This window comes from Myotis myotis, unplaced genomic scaffold (assembly GCF_014108235.1).
Source record: "Myotis myotis isolate mMyoMyo1 unplaced genomic scaffold, mMyoMyo1.p scaffold_m19_p_8, whole genome shotgun sequence".
Lineage (NCBI taxonomy): Eukaryota > Metazoa > Chordata > Mammalia > Chiroptera > Vespertilionidae > Myotis > Myotis myotis.
The window spans coordinates 6,127,052-6,152,654 of record NW_023416390.1 but is presented as its reverse complement, the minus strand read 5'-3'; the positions used below and the strand labels follow the sequence as shown (position 1 = coordinate 6,152,654).

At 43.9% G+C, this 25,603-nt stretch overlaps 1 protein-coding gene across 13 annotated transcripts in view; it reads left to right on the top strand.

Moving 5' to 3' along the window:
- HECW2 (HECT, C2 and WW domain containing E3 ubiquitin protein ligase 2) overlaps positions 1-16,062 on the top strand; it is a 258,411-nt gene extending 242,349 nt beyond the window's left edge. For 6 of the 13 annotated variants that reach the window (XM_036320845.1, XM_036320842.1, XM_036320841.1 and 3 more), the window contains one exon: positions 80-1,917. In XM_036320845.1, coding sequence (XP_036176738.1) covers positions 80-245 — 166 coding nt within the window. In that variant the 3' untranslated portion in view covers positions 246-1,917. Of the gene's footprint in view, positions 1-79; positions 1,918-5,480; positions 6,211-8,994; positions 9,290-9,589; positions 11,328-15,793 lie in introns of those variants that run through there. The other 7 variants (XR_004969635.1, XR_004969634.1, XR_004969636.1 and 4 more) reach the window with 7 other exon arrangements.
- The last annotated feature ends 9,541 nt before the right edge of the window (positions 16,063-25,603 follow it).

The following is a 25,603-nucleotide window of genomic DNA, read 5'->3' as shown; positions in this document are numbered from 1 at the left end:
GTATCACTGATCATGAGCATCTTTCCATGTCATTAACTATTGCTCTGCATCATCAATAATTCAGGTTTTTCCTCCTCAGTGCAGAGAGCGTGGTTGCCGACAAAGTGAGCTGCCGGCTGGGACATGGGAAACTGACTGAGGAGCCTGTAATATGGCGCCACTTTCTTCAGTTAAAAGTGTCTCAGAACAAGAGGTGGGCACTGGAAGGACCCCTTGGTGCCCCGTCTTTTCTGTATTTGCCTTGAGGCACCTCCCCGGGGGCTCCCCAGTCCTCACCACCTGCTGGTCAGCTGAGGTGCCTTGTGGTCTGAGTGAAAATCGGCAGGAGATTCTCAGATACAGTCAGTTCCGAAGTTTAATCTCTGACGTGAGGTCCTCTTCGACTCCTGTCTCCTCGTCCCTCTCATTCCGTTCTTATTGTCGGACAAGAATATTTTAGGTTTTTACTTTATTCTGTGTGCTAGCAAAAAGGTGTCTGCGATGTCTAGTAATAGCACGTCATTAACCATCCTCAGGTGCCCTGTACCTTTTGGACTGGTCTTTACTTTGGGAAGCGGGTAACATGGTCACAAAAACATACTGTGTCTGAAAAGGGACTCTTCGGCCATTCATGTAAAAAGTGAACTAATTTGTGGTTATGTAACGGAATGAAAGAAATCTGAATTGCTGCGAGACTCAGAGAGTAGGACAATTCATGTCAAGAGGACGAGTGGCCTTTGGGGGCTGTCCCACAAGTCATCCTTTCAAGTGTACATTTGTGAGGGACAGACAGGACAGCTCTTAAGGAGTGGTGACCCCCCTTTCCTTGGCTCAAGGGCAAAATCTAGGTTGGGTTCATCTCTTCCCACCACCCCCGTCCATGCCTCAGCACCTCTCACCTGGACCATGCAGCACCTGCTGCCTAAACGTCGCTTCTGTTCGTGCCTCCTGTGTTCCTTCTGCGCTCAGCAGAGTGATGTGAAGTCTCAAGGTCACTCTCTCCCCTGCTTACACCTTCCAGACTCCTCGCTAAAGATTACCGCCTGGTAGGCGGCCTGGTCTGGCCTACACTCCAGCCTCAATATATATGCTCTCCCTCCGCCCGCGACAGACAGCAGCCTCTTTCAGAATGTGCCAAACTCGATTCTTCCCCAAGACTTGAACTTGATGCATGAACTCTTCCTGCCGGTTCTTTACTGGCAGCTCTTTCTCATCCCCAAGGTCTCAGCTCGGACACGATCTGCTCAGAGAGGTCCTTCAGGCTCCTGCCCCAAGAGCACCTGTCGCTCTGCCACACCTCGTGCCTTCAGAGGACCTACCCAATCCAGTCATTGTGTTCAGTGATTGGTGTACCGTGGACGGTCTATTCCCCCGCTAGGATAGAACGCTATGAGATCAAGGGCCTTGTCTGAATGGAACGTGGCTTTGCCCCCAGGGCATAGTCCTAGCAAATAATTGGCACTCTGTGAATATTGTTTTCCTTAAATGATTGAATGTTTAAACTGGCGGTGACTCTGGACCACTCCAGACAAGACGTGCCACAGTCGCTTTGTGTCTCTCTGTCCTCATCTGAACCATTGGGAGAGATACTAGTCACATCACAAAATTATTTTAAAGATAAAATGAGATCACACATGCAAAGTGTGTAAAATGACGCCTAACGCATCCTGCAATAAACGTAGCCCGTATTGTTACCGTTCCTAATCCCTAACCTTCAGAGCTGGCGTGGCATTCCACAACCTTTGGGTGTGTAAACAATGTGCTGTCTGCCCCCGGGGTGTTTCTGTTTCGTTGGGACTTCCAGGGGTGCTCAGCCTGGAACAGCTCCTTACCGGGGCTGCTTCTATTGCTTTAATTTCTTACGGTTAAAAAGTATATACTCTTCATCTTTCCCAGGACCACCCACAGGTGAAGAAGCTACCTGCTTATAAGAAATTAGAGGCCCATTGCATGAAATTCGTGCACAGCTAGGGTCCCTAGCGGCTGCCGGCTGCTGGCCAGGGCCTGCCTTCGTTCCGCGCCACCCCCTAGTGGTCAGCGCACGTCATAGTGAGCGATCAAACTCCTGGTCGGTCGAACTCCCGAGGGGACACTTGGCATTATATATATTATCATATACATATGATAGCTTGAAGCCTTTCTTCTCCTAGTTATCCCTGGATGCAGGAATTCCCATGCTGGGAACACCCTCCACTTTATTTATAGGCCCCGGTGCCTTTTAGCCAAGGTGACCTAATGAGGCCTTAAAATAAGACATTAATTCTAATGGGAACTATTAAGGGCGCTAACAAGCCTTTAGGTATTCGTCGTGCATTTACTGTGTGCAGAATCCTCATGTGGGAGATGCACGTTGGTCTCTGTCCATGTGGACCACAGAGGGAGAAGTAATGGATCTTTCAATGACCAGATAACCACAGCCTTGGCACCAGATGGCACGTGACAAACTAGTGGGGTAGTAACTGCCGTAGAATTCCCTTCCATCGATTCACGTTCAGAGGACACCTGGCGAGGGTCAGGGCTGTGCTGGGCCACCGTGGGTCACACAGAGCTCTGTGCACTGTCTCAGCAGGAATTCCTGCTGTAAGTCTCGTGGTCGAAGAAAGTATTAAGGGGGGTGGGAGAGAAATGGTGGATATTTAAAGAGTCGTAACGGAGGCTATACCTTTATTTGCGTTCATGAATCTCCTTGGTCTGCAGAACAATCACCGGATTACTGACTGGCCTGTTATCACCGTGCAGCTGGTCACTTTGGATTTCTCATGCTGAATACAAGCTCTGAATCCATCATCCACCCCTACCCATTTCCTGTCTTGGTTAATGGCACCTCTGCCATATCGCTGTCCACACCCAGACCCCAGCTCCCACCCCTCCGTGGGATGCGTGGGAAGGCCTTTGCATGGACACCCCTCACTTCCTGCTGTGGCCCCGCTTCCTCCTCTGACGTCAGGTCCAGCCTTGGCTCCTGTCACTCAAGCTCTCCTACGTCTCAGGTTTCCCGATGAGGCAATGCTCCCTCACACTTCCCCGGCCTCTGTGTTTTGATCAGGAAAAGCCTGCGCACCTACAGATGCTTCCCAGCTCGGCGCTGTGGGCTGTGCAGAGCAGACCTGAACGCCCGTATTGTGATGGATTGTGTGCAGGCCCAGGTGAACCCTGCGGTCAATTAGACGGGGGATCTGTGGTCTCCTGGGCTAGGGAGGGCTCCCCGTTTGGCGAGCAGAGCCGAAGGGGGGCTGGATTTCAGCGCCTGATCACAGTGGCCAGGTCCCCGAGTACAGAGCACCAGAGCACGGACTGCATGACATTGAGGGGTCCCAGCTGTCTGTACAAGTTGCTGCCTGAGTGTAAACGCCTCGTAGGCAGAAACCAGACTGATCATCCTCACCTACGGGCGGCAGCTCAGTGCCCGGCATGCAGGGAGCTCAGTGAGCATTGTTCAATGAACAGAGGAGTGAATGAAGTGGAATGCAAATTGAAAAGTTCTTTTTATTCATCACGGCATTTTGTATGGGAACGACAAGCTTTCAGAATATGGAATCTTCAAAAGGGGAAATAATAAAAGAGGTTCTGCAGGTGACCGGGCGTGGGTGCTGCCTGAGCACCCCTGGGCCCTGAATTAGGAGGCTCTGGAGAGCCCAAGGTGAGCCCCCTTTGCCTGCTCCCCTCCAGGCCCACTCGGCTCCTTCCTAGGAGTGCCCTGGCCGTGAAGCTGCAGGCACCCATGACCACAGGGGGCAGCCGGGGGTAAAACGGATACTTACAATTGTGACTTGACTGGTCAATGGGGTCAGGAATCCTCACATTTCTAGACAAATCTGTATGTTCCAAGATCCCTTAGGAATTTTCCAGAATGCTTTTAATTATTTGATGCAGAGGCAGGAGTAGGAGGAAGGAAATTGAAACTCTGAAGAATTAGGCACCACGGACAACTGAAAAAAAAAAAGAGAACTTTGACAAAACACTTTCTAAATTATATTGCGAATAGAAAGGCTTTATTGCATTCAAATACATCTTATTTCTGGGACAGCATTTACTGTCCTTTATTCTCTCTCTCAACCTAAAATCCTGATTATGTTTTTTTTGTGTGTGTTTTATATTTTGAGTCCTTATAAACTACCAAAAATCACAAATCACTTCTGGGAAAGTGGGGACTAAATCTAAATGAATACGTAAGTACAGGGAGAGAGAGAGAGAGAGAGAGAGAGAGAGAGAGAGAGAGAGAGAGAGAGAGAGAGAGAGAGAGAGAGAGAGAGAGAGAGAGAGAGAGAGAGAAAATACAGTGAACCAATCTGTGAAACCCTGGTTGTCCTTGTGATACTAGGCCCTGGATTTGGGTAACAGACTTGACCATCTATAGGAAAGAAGAGAAGGTACGAAGTGACCTGGTTAACGTTGGAAGAATCCAGAAAGCATCAAGAGATCTGTGAGGCCAGACCCGATGTCTGGGGGGGTTTACACATTCTCTATGTTGGTGCCACGAGAGCCACAGACGGGCTCAGGCCCGGCCTCCGCGAGTGGCTCTGGCTGCGGAGGACAAAATGAGGTAAACTCATTAGAGCCCGCGGGGCCGCCTGGGAGAGATTTGAAAACTGTCCTTTCGTGGAGCCTAACGGGGTGTGCGTTTGCTGCCAATATCAACACAGTCCCGGGGCTCCTGTTCTTTTCTGGAGTTTTCTTGGGACATGGAAGGGGGGGAGGGATGTGAAAAGCCTCCCAGGATTGTATTTTGTTTTGCTTTGTGTGTTTTTTTCCTTCCTGTTTTTGGCTCATACAGCAAGTCGATGGTAAACATTGGGCAATGTGCTTGACCGCACGATTCCTCAATTTCCTCATTAGCAACGCTGTCTTGTTTATGAGGAGTTTTGAAATTCTTTGCAAGTGCACAGAATGCGGTGTGGCAAGCCTGCGCAGATATCTTATTTCCAGCCCACTGGGTGCCTCTCTGCAGGGGAGACCACCTGCCTCAGGCGCACTTGGAGTGATTGTTCACAGGCAGGTCCCGAGGCCCACCCCAAACCTTCTGAATTAGCATCTGGGGGGGTGGGGTGCGGCCCCAAATCTCCATTGTAAACAAGCTTCCTGGTGATTCTTATCACTCAGAGTAGCTGTTTTCTGGGGAGCCGAGGTAGAGCTAAGCACCTAAAAATCCCCTGGTATCTCCCAGGGTTTTTTGGATGGACCCAGTGTGGACCATTTTCCCCAGAGCTACTGCGTAGTGGCATTGAGCAATCCATTTAAAGGCCATTTGAAGCTTATTTGGCTAATCCCTGACCTCAAAATATATGCAATCTGGTAGGAGCTTGAGGACTAGCGGTTCGCCGTCAGGGATGGGGTGAAATTAACAGGCGTCCGAGAATGAAAGAACTGAGCCAATGAGCATGAGTCCCCCTGCTTCGGGCTTGATGCTGGACTTCCCCTAGGAACCCAAGGCTGAGGTCCCCGTCTTGATTTGGCCACTGACTCAACTTTGACCTTGGGGAAACCATTTAATCTTTCTGCAGTTTCCCCCTTCACAAGATGTACTTTCTTCATCCTCATGAGATATTTGTCAGAGGAGCCGGCCTCTGACCAGCTTACCAGCTTACTCAGAAGGGACGTTTCATTACGGTAACCGAATGTTCTACAACCAGATGAACATCAGGAGGCAGGGATAGCCTCCGGTCACGGACCAGTAACTGCGAGATTGTCCTGACCGAAGAGGATCAAGAAAGTTGTCCAGTCCCTCCCTTTGTGTTGAGATCGGAAACCTCAGAGAAAAGAGTACGCAGGCTTATGGATTTGTGGGCTAACATAGTAGTGTCTACAAAGATAATGCAGGGACGGCAGACACAGGCAGGATTCCTGTTTCTGTGCTCAGGAACCCGGAGAGCGAAAGGCCGCTGTTCACCCCAAGTCTTGCCCCTGTCTGCCCTGGACGGGTGGGATTCTATTGAATCTCAGGACACCTGCCACCTCTCCTTGGACTGGGAGCTTGAGACCTGTAGGCGTTTTCTGTTGCTGTAGAACACATTACCACACACACAACAATTCACAACAGCACACAACTATTACCTCACTGCTTCTGTGGCTCAGAAGTCCAGGCGTGGCTTGCTGGGGCCTTTTGCTCAGTGTCTCATGAGGCGGAAATCATTTTGTACAGTATTTTGTACAGTAGCCAAAAGATGGAAACAAGCAGATGTTTGTCAACATGTGAATAACAAACTGGCATATACATACAATGGACTGTTCTTTTTTAAAATATTTTTATTGATTTCAGAGAGGAAGGGAGAGGGAGAGAGAAATAGAAACATCAATGATGAGAGAGAACCATTGACTGGCTTCTCCCGCACGCCCCCCCACATGGGACCGAGCCCACAACTCAGGCATGTGCCCTTGACCAGAATCGAACCTGGGACCCTTCAGTCCATAGGCCGATGCTCTATCCCCTGAGCCAAACTGGCCAGGGCTACAATGGACTGTTCTTCAACCTTAAAAAGGAAGGAAATTCTGACCCATGATACACATGGACCTGGAAACGGATATGCTACATGAAATACGGCAGTCAGAAAGGACAAGTAGTGTATGATTCCTCCTATGTGAAGTCCCTAGCGTAGTCACATTCACCAAGACAGGAAGTAGGATGGTGGTGGCAGGGACAGGAGAGGGTGGAAGTTGGTGACCAATGGGCACAAAATTCCAGTTGGAAAGACGGGAAGATCGAGATGGTAGTGGTGATGGTTGCAGAACAAGGTGAGTATGCTTAGTGCCACAGAACTGTGCACTTGACAGTGGTCAACAGGACACATAGAATGTGCTGTATATTTTATCACAATAAAAAATTAAAAGAAAATGAACATGTAGATCACAAGTCAGAAAATGTTACAAGCAGGCTGATCTGGGGAAAGATGTGCAGCCTAGTTGGTAACCAAAGGAAAAAAATTAAAAATTTTATTTAAAAGAAGTACCATCTTGCCCAGCTGGCGTGACTCAGTGGTTGAGCGTCGACCTATGAACCAGGAGGTCACAGTTCAGTTCCTGGTTAGGGCATATGCCCAGGTTGCAGGCTTGATCCCTAATGTCGGGCATGCATGCGGCAGCTGATCAATGATTCTCATCATTGATGTTTCTATCCATCTCTCCTTCTCCCTTTCTCTCTGAAATCAATAAGAATAAAAATATATTCAAAAATAAAATAAAAGAAGTACCATCTTTTAGTCTAATGGAATAATGAATGTTATGTGTCTAACACAAAATCTGGAATATAATTATAGTCAGAACATATTTCACTTCTCTGCTGCTTCTTCCCCTTCTCCCTAAACAAAGATAAAGTTTTCATTTAATCTTTTTATCCCAGTGTTTTACATAAGTAGACAGGACTGCCTTTAGAATGCTAGTTCCATTTTTTGAAAGTAAAACCTTTTTCCATGAGGCCCAAGTTGAGGTTCCAGTGTAAAGAAGGTATAAGAATTGCCAAAGCCGGTTTGGCTCAGCGGATAGAGCATCGGCCTGCGGACTGAAAGGTCCCAGGTTCAATTCCGGTCAAGGGCATGTACCTGGGTTGCAGGCACTTCCCCAGTGGGGGATGTGCAGGAGGCAGCTGATCGATGTTTCTCTCTCATCGATGTTTCTATCTCTCTATCTCTCTCCCTTCCTCTCTGTAAAAAATCAATAAAATATATTTAAAAAAAAAAGAAGGTATAAGAATTATATTAAATGCAATCCTGAAATAGTTTATTATATCACAAAAAGGTATTTGGCTGCAAATATTAATTAGATGATTTCCCCTCAAAATGTCCTAGAGTTTGTAATAACAAGAGCTGTAAACTCTGAGCTAGTGCTGTGGCTGTGCCTTAAAATTGGTCTTCTTATAACCAAGCCCCTTTACATTCCTGCTTCTAATAGGCCATGTGGGCACACACCTGCCTTCTTATTTTTTTGTTCTCTCGCAATTTCCATGAGTCATGATTCTTTCTTGGCAACTCAATGAAGGCAATTAGAGTGACTCTTTTTGATGATCAGGAAGTGTAGTTAACAATACGTCTCTTATTAATTGGTCAAACATGATGAGCCACACATTGTATTAAGCATGTTTCTGTCATTTCATTTAATCCTCATCTCCTTCCGAGACAAATGATGTGACTCTCTTTTTATTGGGGAGAAAATTGAGTTTCAGAGAGTTTTAATAACTCACTCACTCCACATCCTGGTTGGTAGAGCTAGGTCTCAAACCTCTGGTCGTCCTACCACCACACTACACTGCGTCCAGGGACATAATTTATTTATCTCATAAGTATACAAGTGATATATAAGAACAAAATTGTAAATGTGACTTTGTAAAAAGAGCTCATTTTTAGTAAGATGGATCTAGAAAGCCCTGGTAGTGAACTTGCAGTGATGTGGATAAAGAAACGACTGCAGGGTTGGTTTTTTTCCTCTCTGTCCTCACACTCATCCAATTTTTTTTCTTTCTTTCTACACAAATTGTATTTATAACTTGACCACTTCTAACTAAGACATAGCTCTTGATATTCCATATTAATTCAGGAGCATTATTTTTAGAGACGGAGGGAGGGAGGGAGGAAAGAAAGAGAGAGAGAGAGAGAGAGAGAGAGAGAGAGAGAGAGAGAGAGAGAGACATTGACATTGCTTTGTTGTTCCACTTATTCATGCTTTCATTGGTTGATTCGTGTATGCACTCTGACCAGGAATTGAACCCACAAACCTTTTACAACAGAATGATACTCTAATCAACTGAGCTACCGGGCCAGGGCAAAAGCATTTAAGTCAAAGTTTAGCTCTACAAACAAGCTGTTGTACATTCATAATAAAGTGCCTTCTGTTCCATATCAAAGTGTAGATTTGCTTCCTGATAAGATGTATTATTTGAAGACCATCAATTTTTTTATTGTGATTCAGGTGCAAATAACAGGAAAGCATAGTTTTCCCCTATCTAGGCAAGAGGGGGGGGGGGTATTTCTAAAAAAGAATGCTTTATGTAATGTTTTAAATGGCCATTGTTTTTGCATTGTGATTTAGGAGAAAACAGATTATACACCAAATTCAAAGGTGTCGGCAGTGGTGCCCTGACTGACAGGGAAGCCCTTCCAGGGAATTTCCGGAGATTCCACACCATGGCCAGGTCTTCGGAGACACTCGGTGCCCATCCCACCCCAGAAAATGAAAACCCGTGAAACCACAGATTTTCTGAAACATCCACGCAAATGCCAATTCTGAAAATAAATTTCTTTGCAAGAGTCTATATGCATGTCTGTTAAAAAAAAAAAAAGTAATGCCAGAAGAAAACCAAAAAACCAAACTTGTCTTTGTAATTCTGAGACAACTAAACAAGTAGGAATATGTGTGGCAAATGGATAAGTGGTTGTGAAAATAGAAAGAAAATACACTTTTTAAATATCCGTTTCCCCAAGAGAAATTTAATTCTGAGTTTTTGTTTTCAATTCTGAACTTCAAGTCAAAATATTTTCAAAGTTTTCTCCAAAAGGAGTGTGAAAACAGACAAGAAACCAACTTGCTTGTGCACGTGTGCACACACGTGTTCACACACGCACGCACAGGACAATCTCCTTTCACCCTAAGCATTCTAAGCTCCATGTGCTTCTTCTGTTCGCAGAGCTCACACGTGTTTCAACCGCCTGGACCTCCCCCCGTACCCCTCGTTCTCCATGCTGTATGAGAAGCTCCTGACGGCGGTTGAGGAGACCAGCACCTTTGGACTTGAGTGACCGGAAGCCCAGTGCCCGGCTGCGTGGGGACAGGCGGCTGGGGAAGCTGCCCTCCCAGGATGGCCCACCACCGGGAGGGTCAGAGCGGGCTTCCGTCTGAGTAACGCCTTCACTTGACAAGTCTAAGCCACGTGTGGGGACTGGATCGCGGTGAGGAGTCCTCTCTGAAGGATGGGGGTGAGCTTGATGCCCAGGGGACAACCCAACAGTCTTTCAATCAGCAGGTCCTGACTCCCACGCTTCTTCCCATTCGTTGCGTTCCAAGACCAAGATGAACCTGTGCGGATCAGCTCAAGGTCACTGTGCAGGGACTTGGGAGAATCTTGAAACTTAACCTTGAACGTGATTCAAGCCAAACCGCAGCCCTTGACCCGATCTCCAAATTAGTGCAAGTTCAATAATGGAATAAAAACACATGTATTTCCCAAAAGTACCTTTGTGTGAGCCCCAAGTTATCACAGAATATTCCTTTTCTTGCTTATGTGTGCCTGCATGGTGTTGCACGTAGGTTTCAGCTTCCACGGGACCCGGGTGGAAATGAAACCAAGTCAACATGAGGCAACTTTAAAGATTTGCAATAAGGTGGTCTATGACGATGGATATGCAAAGTGGTCTGTGTGTCATGGCTGGAGACAAACTGTTCCACAGTGAATTACTACCGACAGATTGTATGCTTTCTAATGCATGGAAACAATTTTAAATAACTAGCAATTAACTCACAGCATATCAGAAAAAAGTCCACGGTGAGTTCTGTTCATTTTTTTATAGGTTCATGACATTTATGTTCTTTAAGGTGTATATAGGGACTCACCTGTCCTACTGTTCATGTCGCCGGATCCATTTCCATGTTCATGCTTACTTGGGCATCATGCCAGTAGGTATCCTTTTAAGCACTGTCCAGGGAACCAAAGGGCCTTTTATTTTTCTAAAGGTACAAAAAAATTCCCCGAAATATTTTGCACTGAATGTACCAAAGTTGAAGGGACGTTACAAGATGACTGACAGCAACTCCATCACTGGGCAAGTATAACAGGAAACAGCTTTGAAATTCAGACTTCTCCACAGTGCCATGTCTACCACTACAGGACTGTGCATCTAAGTAATAATTTTTTAAGACTCACGATATGTGATAGTACGATATGCATTTATTTAAAATGCATTAGACTCTTCCATCCATCAAATACTTTACAGGATGGCATTTAATAAAGATATTTCGTACCCCACCCCCCTGCTTTTTATTTGTACAGCATCATGAAACACCAGGCTCACTGAGGGAGCCATCAGCAACACCTAAGGGGTCAGCTCTCTTTAGTAACGAGAATTCCATCTCCCTCGTCAGTGAAGACGTCACAGACGGAAACCCTCAGTGCTCTATTGCCAAGCCTGCATTTTCACCGATGCATAAATTCCTTATCAACATAAGGAAACAGGTCTTCTAGGATACCTCGGACATTGCATGACACCACTCATGTTACACTTGCTTAGTTTTCTCAGAGGGTGTCCTTCGTTTCTACTGCTTTCGGGTTTTTTCCACATCGTTGTTTATTTCTGGACGTATGGCCATAACTCATCAGAGGATCAATGCAGCGAAGTTAAATTGTGAATAATAAAAGCGTTGGATTAACATTTGGTTTGCCAGCCTATGGTTTTACAGGCATTGCCCGACCACTTCTCTGAGCTCTAAGTAGCCGTGGGATCCTCGTTGGGGGATGTTGGCGGTCTTACACTTTGTAAAGGTCACGTGCGTGGGTTATATAGGTTGGTCTTAAGAGCAGATTGCCCCTCCTGTTGGGTGAGCTGCATTTACTGCTGGAGTCTCGAGAGAAGAGCCACTCAGGCTGCGTTCCTGCACTAGAGGCAGATGCTGCCGGGCGGGGAATGTTCTGAAATAAAGACCCCCAAGCCCGCAGGTGGGGAGGGAAGGGGTACCTGTGTCCTGTCATTGGACCAGAAACTATGGGAAGAGAAAAACTTTTAACTGGAACAATTAGTGTGTACTTACTGACCATGAATGTAAGTATTTTTAATTTTGCAAATTATTTTTACTAGATACAAGGGAAATCATATAATATACTTTATTTAAAAAACGACATTTTTTATGGTAATGTGATGTTTCAGAGCCGGCATTCTCTAAACAGCTGAAATCGAAGGTGGCATTTCTTTCAAAAATACATTCCTAGACCACGTGAGCTTTCATTTTGGTCTGTGACACTTGGTTACCATACTCCACATTATCAGGTAAAAGAAATTTAAAGTAAAGTGTATCTCTTTAATTATTTCTAAGAAATATATTTATTTGTTAGGGCATCCAACTTCTCGTGTAACAGTATAAGCACCTAGCTGCTACTGTTCTCAGAATTGGGGATTCTCAAAGATGTACTTAGCCTATCAAAACACCATGGTTACTGACCTTTTTTTTTCCCACTAGTAAAACAAAGACTCCAATAATCACTTTCTAGAATATTAAATATCATGTCCACAGAATAATTTAGTCTTGAATATACTCTACAATTAGAAATATCCATATATTTTTTCTTCTGGGCTGTGAACTGGGTAACTCACTGTATGGCCTTGTTCCTTTAAGAAGCTCTTAAGTGATACTCATACTGACCCGTCTAATAGCATAAAAGACAGTCACGATGCATCATGTACGTACACAGAGAATCTCTGGGATGAGAGGAGAGGCACAGTGTTGGCATTCGCCCCGTGTCAGCCACTGTGTCTGATCATGGCGCTGCAAATTCGAAATCCGCCCTTGAGAAGTTCATGGTCTAGAGGAGTAGACACCAAGGTTCAAAAAAGTCTTTTCAATAGAATTTGGTTCTACCATCAAGGGATGAGAAGAGAATGGTTTGCTCCATCTGGGAAGTCACTGAAGGCTTCATACATGGGCGCTACTGTAGCCGAGGAAGGAAGGGAGGAAAGTCACATAACGCCCTGTCTGTTGGGGCTAAAGGCATGTCATAGCGTGTTGGTACTGGTCAAGTGCTGGAGCCCATGTGCATTCATGCACAAGGGTTTGAAGTGTGCGTGTGGGGAGCTGAACCTGAAGAAACAACTGGAGGGTCTTCAAGTTGTCCAAGAAATGCCCCAGTGAGATGTGCCCTTTCCCGGTTCCTCTGGTCTGCACTCCAGTGTACCTTCCGTTTTCACTGTGAGAAATACCAGTCCTGAGCCCAACCCACTTCTGGGGTCAAAACGTTTTTCTTGTGCAAAAATGAATGGATCTTGGTCTGAGAAGCGTGGTCATCATTTTCTAGCATCTGTTGTGCTTATGACAACTTAGTAGAAATTCTGTAATAAGTGAAGGAAAATCTGTGTCACCTGCATAAGAATCCTTATGGTAAAACGGCATTCAGATGATGAATGACAATGGTCGCACCTGTTTGTGTCGCACATTAGAGTGTCAGAGGACTTCCGGGGCATCATCTCTCCATCCTCACACACTTCGTGGGGTCGAAGGTACCACGTCCCATGTGGTTTGAGGCTGGTGTTTGCGGCTGGCTGGTGAGATGTTTCAGTGCTTTATAGTTACAATTCTAGGTTTCGCCACCAGAGATGGAGAGGGCTAATATTTCTACCAGCACGTTTCGCTTTCAGTGAATTTTGCAAGATGATTCACCTACCAACGGCTCACTTTTTCAAACATTCTAAAATGTGACGCCCTCAGAAAAGCCCATGAAGAAATGAGTACAGTACATTCCTGGAAAAAACTCCCCATACGCTTAATGGTTGCATTTTACTATTTGTTATAAGAAATGAAAAACAGAATGCCAATGTGATTGCTTTTGGTGGATTTATGTAGTATAGCAGTTTAGTTTTCTCAAATACTATTTGGAAGCAACATCATGGGAAAAAGGACTTTAATCAAAAGCCTTCTTTTATTTTAATTTTTCATTTTTAGGAAGGATGGGTCTAGAAAGCCCTGGTAGCAGAGTGGCAGTGATGTGGATGAAGAAACTACTGCAGGGTTGGGGTTTTTTTTCCTCTCTGTCCTCACATTCATCCATTTTTTTCTTTCTTTCTACACAAATTGTATTTAGAACGTGACCACTTCTAACTAAGACAAACATCTTTGAATGAAGAGTCTAAAAGTCTTTCCAGTTTAAACCCCATTCAGGAAATCCCCCAGGCAGGTGGAATGATGCTATGTGCTCATTAAGAGATATGTGTCAGTCTGCACAGTCAGAGCATGCAAGTGAAGACTCATCTCCAAACCGAGTCTGAGCTGCAGGCCCTTCGTTCTCTCTGACCTGCTTACTGATTTAGATGATGAGTGCGAACACTAGATCTTAGACACCTTCCTCCCATCGAATTTGAGTTTAGATCGAGACTGTCACTTCCAATTAAATTCCAATCTTTGCAAAATCCATTAACTGTGCAGTTCGATTGTGCTTTCCAGGTAGGTGTGTTTGTCTAACACGGAAGCAGAGGGGTTCCGGAGACAGTAAAGCTTTCTCATTTCTAAATGGTGGCTGAAAGCCAACCAACTGCTCCCCGCTGGGTGATAAAAAAACGAAAAAGCACAAAAGAGGTGCCCTGCCCGCCAGGAACGCAGTGCTAATTACTGACAACAGCCCAGACTGGGGTGGTCACTGCATTCCGGGAGCGTGTGGACTAGCAGTTGTTAAGGGAGGACTGTAACGGGGAAGCTGAAACAAGGGAGGGAGGATCCCGTAGGGCTTGCTGGTGGGGTCGGAGCAAACAGTGTCTGGTTTCTGACTTTGAGGAAAAGCGTGCCATGATGCTTAATGAGGGCGCTGCTAGCTACCCCCACCCCCCCCCCCCCCCCCCCCCCCCGCTTCTTGGGAATAGCCCATTTTCTAAGTTCGGCGGGTCGATGACATTTTGGGATTGCGAAACAGAATGTAGCCCCCACTATTAGAGCCAGCCAGAGCTTCCATCAGGGGAGTCAGTAATTTAGTATTAAATCCCATTGTGGATATTTTTAAACTTAAGGAGCATTGTTACTACTATTGAACTTCATACATGAAATAGAGGAAAGGGTGTTGCTTGGCTTAGTCCACGGAATGTGTTTTCCAGTAGACGTTCTTTGGCGTTCGACGAGCTTTTGAGACATTTTCATGGTTTCTAGTGGTGACTTCAAGGCCCACTGTTAGTCTAGAAGGCGAAAACCTAAGAACTGGGTTCCTGAATTTCAAATGGAGACCTAGTCAGTGTTTCCAGCTTTTCAGGAAGTGAATCAAGACTGAAGAGACATCTGCTTAGACTTACGATGCGGAGTAGTTGGCTTTCATGATGGGCAGGTCAGCAGCATGGGCAGGCCCGTTTCCCGGGGAACACAGGAACACTACGTTCATGTGCGTGGCTTTTACTTCTGGTCGCCTTGGGCAGGCGATGTCTTTCTATCTGATTTTTCTTTGAAGATATTACAACCCTGAGGCATGTTGATCTGTATGTTGTGTGATTCAAACTGAATCGGCTGTTGCTGATGCCAAAGGAATCATCAGTAAACTTCTGGTTACTATCACCTTCTGCAAAAAAAAAAGGGGGGGGGTAGTGAATAACATTCAAGAAATACCTTGGAAGGATTAACTAAGAACCAAATGTTCTTTTAGGACCTTAATGCTCTAAAAGATGTTATTACAACCTATTTATGTTTCTTTACATGCTATCATAGGTAAAATTTGAGGCTGTTAATATTTGGAACGTACATAAGATTACATGTTTTTACAATAGGGATGCAGGCATTCCAAAGTAAATGAAAATACATGCATCTCTCTTGCCTCTTACTGAAAGTATTAATCGAATTTTATAATAATGCTTACTTTTTAATATGAAGGCTCTGCAAAAAAAAACACATATTTATTTCTAAGATTTCAGTAGAGCCCAGGTGATGTATTTTTTTAAAGCCTTGCCATTTCCTTTCACCACCTCCACCTACTGTGTCTGCCACACCATGTATCACAGGTAATCGCTATGTGTCTATTTTGTTGAGTTGATTTAGAATTCATACCTAGTCAATGTGACTTTTCATAGAGAATAACAGGAGGCATTTGCTATTGGCATTAAGATTATACAGCTCTCATTTCACCTTATATTTAAAGTTCATCTTTTATTTTTTTTCAAAGCAAACAATGCAGATTGTTGACATCCTAGAAGTGACTCGCGGGTGGTATTAAGTGGAGCCTGGAACTCTGACATGTAGACTCCTTGTTTGTTTTCTGCAAAGTCTGTGTTCTTATCCTCATCTGACCCCCTGGCTTTTGTGTTGTATTTTTTTATGATTCTGAAATGCTTTGAAGGAAAGATATTTTAATGTGTACAATTTATTTTATTTTCATACTGATCTCTATTTTGTTTAAAACCATGTTGCATCATGAAATCACTTAATCCAAAATAAATCTTCTTTAAAAAATAGATTATGACTTTTCTGTGATACATTTGGAAAGAAACGACTCAAGGGAAGAAAACAAAGTAGGGATAAAGGTCTCATGGGATTAGGGTGCAGCTTTGTGGATACAGGATGTTTTCTTTTCATGATATTTATAATTAGGAATCTATTTTTTATTCTTAAAGTGACATTTTGCTATTTTATAGGCTATCAATGAATGCTGAGGAAATGAGTTGACATAAATATAATCTCGTTTCTCACATGGACTGAGACTATTTGTTAAGCCATCTTGGTTGAATGTTTATTATTTCATAAACACGTATGCACACCATCACAACCTCCAACACCAGTCCAATGCAGATGTCACACACGTAGGGGATCCAAGTAGGTATTTAATGAGTAAAACCGGCTGAGTGTAAGCAACAGAGAGGGGTGAGGTTCACCTAAGGGGGGCATCCTAATCTGCTTAGGCAGATACTAGTCACAGGAGATTCAGGTCCTGTGTGGAAAGAGAAACCGAGAAATCTAAAATTTTATGATTTTTTCTTTTAGGTCTTTTTAAATACTGGTTGGATCAAAGCAAATATGTCTGTAGGTTAAATTTCCCTTGTGGGTCCATCAGTTTGGAACCCTTGAGTTAATCAATACATTATCTTGCATATTGGATTGGTAGTATGAATAATTGACCAAATCAATAAAACATGATTAAGACATGGCAGTTTATATGAAGAGATGGGGAAAGGCAAATATATACAATGAGGGTAGACAATTATGAAGGATGTACTTGAAAAATGATCTGTGCTGACCATTATCTTTCTGAAAACCAATTAGTGTTAACTCATGTGACCCACACTGGGGATCAAGCCTGCAACCTGGGTATAAGCCCTGACCAGGAATTGAACCGTGACCTCCTGGTTCATAGGTTGACTCTCAACCACTGAGCCACACTGGCCAGGCCCCAGAGAGTCTTTCTTGGTGTTTTTTATTTCATCTTTTAACTAGAAAGCTTTTAACCTTTTTATCAAGTAATGGAAAATATGTTTTCTTCATGCTTCCTCCTTTTCCTTTATCAAAAATGTTTACCTACTAATGGCTTTTTTTCTTTCTAAATAGATACTTCTTTCTAACTAGATACTGGGTTGACTAGTATTCCATTTGTCAACCAAAGTGAAGTTTGGAATCACCATAATGAACTGAAATGAGAAGACCTGGTAAAGAACTGATGTTTACATTGATAGAAATAAATTTCACACATTTTATTTGCCCCAATATTACAAGTACTTGCAACAAAAATTAGCCACTAATTGTTTATTTAGAAAGAAAAAGCAAGCAATTTTCCAAAGCATAATGGACCCCGAATCCAAATTCTTGTCATGACATTGCCAACACACCTCTCTCCCTGCCTCCACCCCAAATTAAATTCCTGAGCTCAAGGTGAAGTAAAGTTCTGCCTTTTATTCCTATGCGGCTTTTGCCCCAATGTCCCAGGCAATCTCCTTTGAATAAGATTAAACCATATGAAGGACATCCTTTGTAGTGAGTAGAGTCAGTTCTAAAGAGACTAGACAAGGTCAGGAGACTTCCTACTGATACGGGTCCTCTGATCCTCCGTAAACCCACACTCACAGCTTGATTCCTTGCATCTTACTTAGAGGGAAAGGCAAGTTCCAAGAAGAGAAAACCAATCAATAAAAAGAAGAGAATATGCTGATATATGAATCTGGACACATAATGTATAAACCTGGTCCAGGTTGCCCACTCCATGACTTCTTAGGGCAGAGGAGTCGCTAAATGGAAACAGTACTACTCACAGGGCCAGAGAAATAACCCCGAATCTACATGGTCAGACCTGACTGAGGTTGGGCAGCTCCCCTCACCTTCCAGCCTTGTGGCCTGGAAATGCAAGAGAAATCTCAAGTGATAAAGTCCCCAAAGAGGACAAGATCCAAGTCTGGGTTCCTGAACAGACCAGTCCAGACCAGCATTTCTTTTTTGGAATGGAGGCCGGGAGAGTGGACAGGAACTGTGCATTTCCCTGGGACGGGGGAGGCCAATTCTATTCTTGAATGATTGACTTCCCAGAACAAAACAACAAAAACCATTTCAACTGTTGGCTAAAGAACCATTCGCTAATTAGCGATGATTTGCTATTACTCCATTTTTAATTAGGAAACCATGTCAACATTTCTTCAACGTTGTCTTCAATCACCCACAGTGACAGAGCACCCCCCCACCAAGTAGGAAAGTGCAGATGGAAGCCACCCTACTGATACAACATCACTTACAGCCTTCATTTAGTTTAAGCAAAACTCTCATATATCATCAAACTTGGTTTTCATTTGAGAATAAGGATTTTCCCTATTAGTTTTAATAACGGCTGGTTCCCCACTTCCTCGAATAGCAAAGAAAGTTGCTGATCCAGGAAGATTGCACTTTGATTTTTGCCTGTTCCTTGGCCAGACGCTGTGTACTCTGGGCGTGCACTCATTGGTTTGAGAAGCAATGTCTATAACACCAGCGTCTCTTCTTCCTGCAACACTACTGATAATTTGGAGTGAAAATGTTTGGTTTGTTTCCTCTCATCTGTAATTAACCTGTCTGTTATAACACTCATAACAATGTTTAGGGAGGAATGAAGATAACAGGCTATCTGAATCTTGGAACCAAGCAAGAGTGCCAGTAGCTCTGTGGCTGGAGTATACAGCCAGAGCTTTTCTAACCGGTCACACGGTTTGGGTGTGGTGGTGACTGCACACATACATGCTAGTAAATTAATGTTTCCCAGCTGACTTTTACCTGTCCTGAGCAGAGGCCCTTAGTTAAGATATAAAATCATATTTCAAAAATTAGCCCTACTCCTTGGAGAAATGACTGCTTCCAGGAAATATGCAAGATGAGCCTGAAACACCTTGTAGTACCAGGAAGTAATAAACTACTTTCTTGAAAAAAAAAAAAAAAAGCTCCAATAATGGAAATATGACAAAGGAGCCAAGTGAGAGAGTTCCAATGGCCAAAGCTGGAACAATTTGAGCAAGAAAATGAATGAAGTAGTATTGGATTATAAGATGAAATGTATAATGAATATTCATAAGTCCATATGATAAATAAGTTATTGAATAATTAACAAATGAAAAAGAGACAAATCTTTCGTGCAGAGGAATTCCATGTAACCTAAGCAGATGCTCCAGGCTTAAATGCGAGATGCTCATAGTGACTTCCTTCCATAGACTCCAGCATGGAGTAGGGGGAGGGCATGGAAAAGAGTAACTTCACAGGGAAGAAACCCGGCAACCACTACATCTGCCAGGTGATCAAGGTCAATACCAACAGTTACAAGTCACATGGATAGTACGTTCCCTTGCTATGATGCGACAAAAAAAGGCACTTCATCCCTGTGGTCTTCCTCCCGAAACCTATAACCCTGGCCAAAGAAAAACATCAACTTCGAATACACAGGCATCTAACAGGGGTAATTCCTTTCTCAGGCACAGCAGCACTTTTGCTGTGAAATGAGATCAGGTACATCTAGCCCATTGCCCTGCATTTGGTAACTGCTTAGTATTCTCACTTCCCTTCCCCCTCTGTCCAGCCATACTGGCCTCACAGTTCCTGACCATCGTCTTTGGGAAGCCACTAGCTCTAAGCCTGTTTTTAGGGGAAAGCTGACTGACCTCCCCAGCCCAGAAGTAACGCAGCCCTCCCTACATCACATTATCAGGTCATTTCCTCAGACCCCTTTGGGAACTCTTCTGGGAACGATTCACTGGTCCGTCCGTCCGTCCATCCATCCATCCATCCATCCGATCAACATGTACTGAGTTGCTACTTTGTGCCAGACACGATGGGAGGTGCCGGGGAAACGCTGAAGGAAGCAGGCCTGGCTGCTGTCTTTGGGGAGTTCACAGTCTCATGAGAAAGACGGGCAGTAAACAAATAAATCCTTAATTATTAACTGTGATGAAAAGGGCCGTGAAGAGCAGGGAGCAGCGACGGGGAGCTCCTCAGAGAGAGGGTGCAACATTGAAGGTGAGAACCGAGGGCAGAAGAGTAGCCAGCCGCTGGGAGATCAGAGGGAAGGCCCTGCTGCATCCTGTCATTGAAGTCTCATAACATCCCAAATAATTACAGAGCAAGCACAAAAGACTTAATCACGCCGGAGAGAATCTTCTCACAGAGGAGCACTTGCTGTGACACCTATTCAGCTTCTTCAGAGTTTTCTGCACACTTCCTGTTCCTTAGACCTTAGACGGCCAGTCAGGCTGCTTCCCGCCACCGCAACACAAGCTCGTTTGCCCGATGAGTTATGCAGATGGGCCACCAAGGGGGATTTTAAGAGACGGGGACAGGTGACCTATTCCTTAGGATGTAGGGCAGTATCCTGAGAAGGACCTGGGATTTGTTGTCTGAGTTCAAACTCTGCCTCCACCTCTTGCTTGTATAACCTCAAGCAGGACACTCAGATTTTCTGAGCCTGAGTTCCCTCATCTGAGCCCTAGGAACAAAGATGACTACCTCAAGGTGGCGTTTCAAGAATTAAGTGAAATGATGTATACACAGCATCTCCAACTTTAAAAAATAGGTATGCTCCTTTTTCTGAAATGCCTTCCTGTCACCCTGGCTATTGGTTGGGAATTCTTAGTTCTGTGCCAAATCTTATTACCTTAGGTGGTAAATCGTGATCGATTTTCCTAATTCCCCACCCAAAACTGCCTCAGCCAACCCGGGGCAGCAGCAGGGAGTGCGCACAGCCCAGCCAGCTGGAGAGATGTGAGCACTGAGGTTTGGGGTGATGTCCGGGCTCCTAGAGCTGCACGCGGCTGCAGGTAAGGTAGCCAGGGGGCGCGGTGTGGCTGCCATCGGCCCTTGGGGTCCTCCTGGAAAATCACCTCCTCCTTTCTTCCCCATTGTCCGGGGCTGCTCTATCATAGCGTCTCCTGCAGTTTTTCAGAAAAAGGGGTAGGGATGGGAGAGGAGAGAGCAGGTCTGAATAGTCCGGACAGTCGTCTCCCCTAAGCGTAGGTTACCCAGGAGGGTCTACAATCTTCAGTTCTAGACGGAGCCCTGGTCTCAGTCTGGACAGTCACTCTCAGAGCCGCTTTCTCGTTTGTAAACTGAAGTAGTTCTAGCCTTGCTTACAGTAACCTCTGGATTGTTGAGGCTCAGATAAAATATCGCCTGTGAAAGCACTCACTACATCAGCTCCAAAGGCCGTGCAGACTTCAGGGGCTCTTAATACTGGGACATCCTGGGCCACATTCAGCATGCATGGCTGGCCTACAGCGTTTCAGAGCTGCTCATTACTGAGCTATTAGAAGGGGATTTTTTAGGTCAATGAGTAACAAGTGTCTCAAAGGTATTGCCTATTTTTACTTTGAAAGAACAACCTGAGATCCCCAGAGGTAGGCTTAATAGCGAGAAGAGCTCAAGGCCTGGACGCTTAAGAGATCATTGAAAACTGCACAAAAGGAGCCTATTTTGATAAATTGCATAATATATTTAGGCAAATATAAATGTGCTGTTGGCCTGTGTTCAACTGAGCGAGGCTCACTGAAGTAATGGAAACTGATCAGATCCTGGGTCTGCCACTTCCTGTTCTCAGCAAGTAGAGAGAAAGACAAACACCCAGGGTGAGAGACAGGAAGACAGAGAGACAAGTGATTTGTTTATGCAGATTCTCTCAAGTCACCAAGATAGTCATCTGCAAAGTGTTCAAAAACCTCAAATTTAAAAAGATGCACCCCAGTTTAGGCCTGTGAGAAATAAGCTATCTTTGCTCACTCAATGTACCTGTTTTTTGATTTTGCAACTTGTTCTCAAGGTGGGGTGTGCTGATGTAGGCTTCCCTGTTGACTTCAACTACAAGCAAACCTTTCTTCTGAGAGGCTCACTGTGGGAATATCAGAATCCAGATCCAAGAGCCCCTGCACTCAGACCTGGACCATCAAAGAGCAGGCGAGGAGAAAGCAATGGGTCGCTTCCCTCTTATCTTTTCCTTAAATTATTTCAAGACACGGCTTCAAAGGACCCTTAATCTGAGGTGGTATTTCAATCCCAGAAGATGCTTTATCTAGTCAGAATTAATTTAGGTCCCTAATAATCTGAGTTAACATGCAATGGGAAGATCTGAAGACCCTAACGAGCCCACATATTTTCCCCCTTTGAAGTCTAGCTAGAAAGTGACCAGAATAAAAATATTGTAAGATATGCTTGCGAAATTATAGAAGGCGGAGCCATTCCAGGCCCGATGAGCTCAAAGAGAAAAGCATTCTATGTTATAGGTCGCATTAAATAATAACAAAAATGTAACCTACTGCGAGTCAGTTCCAAAACCCTTTCTGGAGAATGTGGTTCATTTGAAATCGAGTGTGCTTTTCGTGCCTTCGGTAAGCACTCCATAAAACAAGATACTCTCCAATGTGTTAGCACAGTTCTGTTTTGATTGGCGCGGGAGGGCTGCAGTCAGTTGAGCGGATTTATAATGAACTAAGCATATGGCATGGCATCATCCGTCATTCTCCTCAGAACCTCTTGCCTGCTTTATGGAAATTGCATAACTGGAAAGTAACACATGAAAACCTTACACTCTGCTGGGTGGAAGTTAGATCACGATTTCAAAATGTAGGTGAAAGTTGATAGCTGGAGGAGGTGGCCAACATATTTTTCTCCTTCTTTCAATAAGCTAACCACTTTAATTTATTGATGCAGTTGTTTATATATATATAGCAGATAAAGGAAAGGGTAAATTTACTTTTGCCTTTTCTTTCCTTTAATTAGCCACGGTTTATTTGTGGAATTTCAGGAAAGCTGATGTTAAAAGAGGCAAGATAGATAACTACAGCAGTGAACGAAGAGACCAATTCTGGGGAGGGTGAGAGTTATGACGTTGTAAGCAATGAAGCATCTCTGGATGACTGAGGCCCAAAAGGGAGGTATTTAAAGGATATTGTTTGAGTAGCTCATAGAGTAGAGACCCGGGCTGGAGAGCCAGGACCAGGACAAGATAACCAGGAACGAGATCCAAAGTCCCATCAATGACTATTGCGGTGAAGGTGCCACTGTTGCCAGAACACAAGTTTCTAAGTGCAATCAGTCTTGCTGACAGCGTGAGAGTGGACAAAGGCGGTGCCACTAGAACCACTGCTCCCAGGGCCATAGCTCCCTGACACTTTGGCTGCTGTCAGAGAGTTGAGTGCTCCTGGCCCCAGGCCCACTTGTTCCAGATTCCATGAAGGTTGATAGAACTTAAGGTGACTGCTTCTGCCCTAGCTGCAAAGGAGGCTGGGGACGTGAATATTTGTCAATTTCACTTCCATAGACTCAAAAGGTGAGCACTTCTCTAAACGCCGTAGGGGTTAAGGTACTAGGTGGTCATAAAGTGACAAATGTCCCAAAAAGTAAAAGAGTAAACTGGTCATGATGATTAGAAAAAATAGCTCTTAATCTCTCACAATTTTTACCCTTAAAAATCAGTAAGAACCTCAGAGGGTGTTTATTTATGTAGGTTATATCTACCAAGTTTAAAAGAGGAAAACTTTAAAATATTAATTTATTTAAAATAACACCTACATGTTAACAATTGCATGTTAACATCAATAACGCATTTTATGAAAAATATCTATATTGTCCAAAACAAATAATGATGAGGGTGGTATTGTTTTACATTATTGTGATCTCTATGATTTCTGCCTTAATAGGAAGCATTTGGATTGTCATAGCTGCTTCTACATTAATCTGTTGTAATATGACACATTCTGCAGTCTCTGGAAAACGGAATCATACATTTGTGGGAGATTAAGAGAGAAACGAGTAAATATGAAAATTCTTATGAAAAAAATTTTGACATTGGGGACTCTCTACAAAGGTGTTGGGGTCTCCCTAACACAGCAGGGAAATTGCTAGGTGAAAGGTTTACTTTGTGATTGGAATTAAATGATAGATATTATATTGACACACGCAATTCCTTGGATCACTTTCTGCATTCCTGTCACATCTATTTTTAGCCAAGGCGTGGACATTTTGCTCAGAGGTTGACAGGACTGAGCCTGCATCAAATTACTAATATAATGGTTTTTTGAATAGACTGCAAAAATAAAAGCTGGACGGTATTTCAGTGGCTTTATGGATTCTATCCTTTCTTTTGATCTTAAAAATCATTTCCAGCTCTAATTTATAATCCTAGAGTTCCCTGAATTTGAATTTTTAAGACACCACTGCACTCGGACCAGCCAGGTTCCCTGAATTTGAATTTTTAAAGCAATGACAGATTCAGATTCATTCATTTTTTAAGCCACCTTTTATTTTGGAACAGTTTTAGATTTATAGAATTATTGCAAAGACAATACATAAAGTACCCACAACCAGTTTCCTTGTTAGTATCTTACATTAGTAGGGCACATTTGTTATAATTAATGAACTGATAGTAACTCATTAACTAAAGTTTATACTTTATTCAGATTTTCTTAGTTCTTGTTTAATGTCTTTTTTTTTTTTTTCTCTGTTCCAGGATCCCATCCAGGATCCAACATGGCATTTAGTCATTCCATCGCCTTAGGCTCCACTTGACTGTGACAGTCCCCTTGTTTTATGACCTTCCCAGTTTTGAGGTCAAGTCAAGTATTTTGTAGTATGTCCTTCAATGGGTATTTTTCTGATGTTTTTCTAATGGTTGAACTGGGGTTATGGGTCTGGGGGAGGAAGACCACAGAGGCAAAGTGCCATTCTCATTGCATCATATTAAGGGCATGGTCAAAATGACTTGTGAGTATTGCTATTAACCTTGACCACCTGGCTTGAGGGACAGTTTGTCAGATCACTTCACTGCAAAGTTACTCTTTTGTCTCTCACTCCCCATACTGTGCCCTTTAGTGAAAAAAAGTCACTATGCCCAGCCCACACTTTAAAGAGTAGGGAGTTATGCTCCTCCAACTTGAGGGTAGAGAATCTACATAAATTATTCATAATTCTTCTACATGGGAGGTTGCCTATTCTTTCCCCTGTCTTTATTCAATCATTTACTTATATCAGTATGTACTCATGCATATTTATCTCATACTGTGGGTCATAATCCAATAGCATTTTGTTTATGTGTTGGGCTGCTCAAATTGTCCCAGCTTTGTCATTGGGAGCTCTTTCAGTGGCTCCTGGGTCCCTTTGACATACTCCCATCACTATGTAGGGATTCGGCTGACTTGTTTGTTTGAACTTCCTTCTTTCTGGCACTGCACAAAGTTCCAGTTCTGGAAGCATTGATTTCTCCAAGGAACTTTGGTTCCTTTTATTGGAGAATGAATGGTCTTAGAAACGAAGACCTGAGTGGTCGTTGTGCTTATTGCTCCTAGCGTGTCATTGCTTCTACATGCTCTCTGCTGACAGAGCAAGGAGATATTTGTGAATATTTACCCATGCACACACATCTATCTATAAATAGTTCTATATGTAAACATCCGTATCTATATGAAGCTAAGCATTAGGTCACACCAATGTCTCTAACTCTAATCCATGGCCACATGGATCATTCTAGGCCCCTCCTCTTGCATTTGTTATGTAT